This window comes from Diospyros lotus, chromosome 12, assembly GCF_014633365.1.
Source record: "Diospyros lotus cultivar Yz01 chromosome 12, ASM1463336v1, whole genome shotgun sequence".
Lineage (NCBI taxonomy): Eukaryota > Viridiplantae > Streptophyta > Magnoliopsida > Ericales > Ebenaceae > Diospyros > Diospyros lotus.
In genome coordinates this window covers 37198304-37202034 of record NC_068349.1, presented here as the reverse complement: position 1 = coordinate 37202034, position 3731 = coordinate 37198304, and the positions used below count along the sequence as shown (strand labels likewise).

The 3731-nt window shown below is 48.1% G+C and overlaps 1 protein-coding gene across 1 annotated transcript; it reads left to right on the top strand.

Moving 5' to 3' along the window:
- Positions 1-207: 207 nt before the first annotated feature.
- Positions 208-2274, top strand: LOC127813996 (cytochrome P450 86A8-like). Its single transcript, XM_052355199.1, has one exon. It carries the CDS (start codon positions 209-211, stop codon positions 1832-1834), a length of 1626 nt encoding a protein of 541 aa, XP_052211159.1. The 5' UTR covers position 208; the 3' UTR covers positions 1835-2274.
- The last annotated feature ends 1457 nt before the right edge of the window (positions 2275-3731 follow it).

The following is a 3731-nucleotide window of genomic DNA, read 5'->3' as shown; positions in this document are numbered from 1 at the left end:
GGGGGGGGGTGGGGGTGGGGGGATGGTAAAACATAAGCAAACCAGACTGGCCTCACTAATTGCTTCTCTTCTTCCCCTTTTCTCCTATAAATCACCTCTCCCCTCTTCACTCATCTCTCCGTCCATTCTGTAAATTGTTTCTCCTCCTTGGTTTTCTCGGGAAAATCGATAATTTACTTTCCGGGAAGATAATAACTTGCTCGTGATGATGGATGTGTCGATTGCCCTGCTGCTGTTCATGGCCGTCACGGCCTATCTGCTCTGGTTCACCTTCATCTCCCGGACGCTGAAGGGCCCCCGTGTCTGGCCCCTATTGGGCAGCCTGCCAGGCCTCATCGAGAACGGCGACCGGATGCACGAGTGGATCGCCGACAACCTCCGCGCCTGCGCCGGCACCTACCAGACATGCATTTGCGCGCTCCCGCTCCTGGCCCGGAAGCAGGGCCACGTGACCGTCACGTGCGACCCGAGGAACCTAGAGCACATCCTCAAGACCCGGTTCGACAACTACCCGAAAGGCCCGACTTGGCAAGCCGTGTTCCACGATCTGCTAGGCCAGGGGATCTTCAATTCGGACGGCGACACCTGGCTCTTCCAGCGGAAGACGGCTGCGCTCGAGTTCACCACCCGGACGCTGCGCCAGGCCATGGCTCGCTGGGTCAACCGGGCCATCAAGCTCAGGTTTTGCCCGATTCTCGAGCGGGCTCGGGTCGAAGCCCGGCCGGTTGATCTCCAGGACCTCTTGCTCCGGCTCACTTTCGACAACATATGCGGCTTGGCTTTCGGGAAGGACCCGCAGACCCTCGCGCCGGGGCTGCCCGACAACAGCTTCGCGGCGGCTTTTGACCGAGCCACCGAAGCCTCGCTGCAGCGGTTTATATTGCCCGAAGTCCTGTGGAAGCTCAAGAAATCGCTCGGCCTAGGGCTGGAGGTCAGCCTGAGCCGGAGCCTTGTCCACGTGGACGAGTACTTATCCAGCATCATCAGTACACGTAAGCTCGAACTGATGAATCAGCAGAAAGACAGCCACCCCCACGACGACTTGCTCTCTCGGTTCATGAAGAAGAAGGAATCCTACTCTGACAAGTTCCTGCAACACGTGGCACTCAATTTCATCCTAGCTGGACGTGACACGTCATCAGCTGCTCTGAGTTGGTTCTTCTGGTTGATCATCCAACATCCGACGGTCGAAGATGAAATCTTAAAAGAAATCTGCACTGTCCTGATGGAGACACGTGGCGACGACGTGGCCAAATGGGTTGACGAGCCACTGGCATTTGAAGAAGTTGACCGGCTGGTTTATCTGAAGGCGGCATTGTCCGAAACTCTCCGGCTATACCCGTCGGTGCCGGAGGACTCGAAGCACGTGGTCGCCGACGACGTCTTGCCGGACGGCACCTTCGTTCCGGCGGGCTCGTCGGTCACGTATTCCATATACTCCGCCGGAAGAATGAAGTCTACGTGGGGCGACGACTGTCTGGAATTCCGGCCGGAGCGGTGGCTATCGGCCGACGGGAAGCAGTTCCAAATGCACGACCAGTTCAAGTTCGTGTCGTTCAACGCCGGTCCGAGGATATGTCTGGGGAGGGACTTGGCGTATCTGCAGATGAAGTCGATCGCCGCCGCCGTGCTGCTGCGCCACCGCCTGACGGTGGTGCCCGGCCACCGGGTGGAGCAGAAGATGTCGCTCACATTGTTCATGAAGTATGGGCTCAAGGTTAACGTGCACCAAAGGGATTTAACTGCTGCTCTGGACAATGCCAGAGAATCTGGTGGCAAGTGTTATAAGAGCGGCGCCGGATTGGGTGGGGATACGACAGTCGGAGGTGCCTAAAGGCCCGCGGGCGGCGGTGGTTGGTGGTTGGTTTTGTGGATAGAGCCATTTACTATTCAAAACACAGGTTGACTGGCTGGCTGCTGTCTGGTTATGGTTATAGATGCATTCCATTTCATTCATTATTAAGAGAGATGCAGAGTTGGTGAAGAACAGAGAGAGAGAGAGAGATTACTTTGGTAAATTCTGGCTTCTTTTGGCCGACGGTAAAGTGGCTCTTTTTTTCTCTGCTTTTTGCACAAAAATCCTTTTTGTCTATAATGCTCGGATTTTCTATTTATTTGATCCAGTGTAATTTGGTACTTTTCTCATTAATAATAGGTTCAATGATGAAGTTACTTCCTTTTTCCAATAAAATTATTATTATTGGTCTTCTCTGTAATGGCAGCCTAGATGTTGCTTCCATTTTAGCTCTCTTCTTTCATTGTTTTAGGCTCTGCTTTAAGCACCCACCATGAATTCAATTCTGGGCGTTGGGTCCACCTAAATTTCTGTATAATTTGGGTCATTAAATACACCCCAATTGTGATTTATTTTTAGTATTTTAGGTGCTCATAGTTTTAAGATGAATATATTATTGATCTATAGGTTAAGTAAATTAACCGTATAGATGTTCTAAAAATGGTTCAAACTGCGAAGGGTCGGAATGGAATGCGTATCCACAAGCCATTCTTCCTTGAGGTTAGCTTGCAAGTTGCAAGAACAACCATTAATTAGCACCAAATATGAGATGAATTATCAGATCTTGCCACCACTAATCAGTAATCAGTTGATCACATAATGGGAGAGGAAGACACTACTAACATCCTCCTCCTCTGGCTAACATGAGTGTTTTTACAAGTTGTAAACCATCTAATTCTAGGTAAAGCTGTAAAAGCCATAAGAGAAACTTTAACCAACCTGAAACATATGAGGTCAACAAGCACCTTGAACTGATTATGAAAGATCTTGAGATTGATATGAGGTTTGATCCTTTTGAGAGATTACTTGAACTTTAAGCAGCTGTTTCTGTTTATACCCTTCGAGAAGGTGACTGGAGCCAGCCTGCCAAACAGAAGTAAATGCACCCTTTATTCATCAACCAAACAGGATTCTTGAAAACCCTTGTCAAAATGAATTTCATAGCAAAGACGGAAAACCTTGTCAATTTACAATGCACTACAGAATTTGAGCATGAAGGGGCAGAAACCAAGGCTTGTTCAAGTTGATGCATCAAGGCAAATACATCTACCCACACTGGAAATGCAAAAAAGTTTCTCTACATGTACTGCAGAGTTTTCAGATTGGATACTCACGTGCACTGGAAGGATGAGTAAATTTCAATGGACAATAAGGATGATCTTTAGAATATATGATTGTAGAACCAAGGGAACAAAGCAATATTTTTCAAATATGACATCTTAGATCCGGATTATCATTCACAAGAATTATGAAGATCAATATATGGATAGAAAAAATATCAATGCCCAGTTCAGAAAGCCTCAATTTCCTGTTTGGAGTCGGTAGACATCCATGTCAGAAGAATGAAAGTCAGTCCTGCAGTTACGATGACTGCAGTGGGAGATAATGAGCGCCCACACTACTGTCTTGATGAATCAGCTTCTGAGGAGTAGAAGACAAATTCCTTGTAGCTGCAGCCTTCCAGGATAAGACTGCTGGCTGAGCTGTGTGGCTGCTAGAAGCCACAGAATTTTCAGAGAGACCATCCAAGACAAGGTGCCCAAAATGAAACTTGGATTAACTCACTATGTGCATGTTCTTGTAGGCAAGAGAAAGCCAAGAGAAGATGGATATTGAGGTTACAAGGGGGAACATGACTGCCCCAACCTGATGATATGACATCAAAAAGAAAATGAGACAAAGGAACTGAGTTGAAAATGTAGACATATCAAAGGAA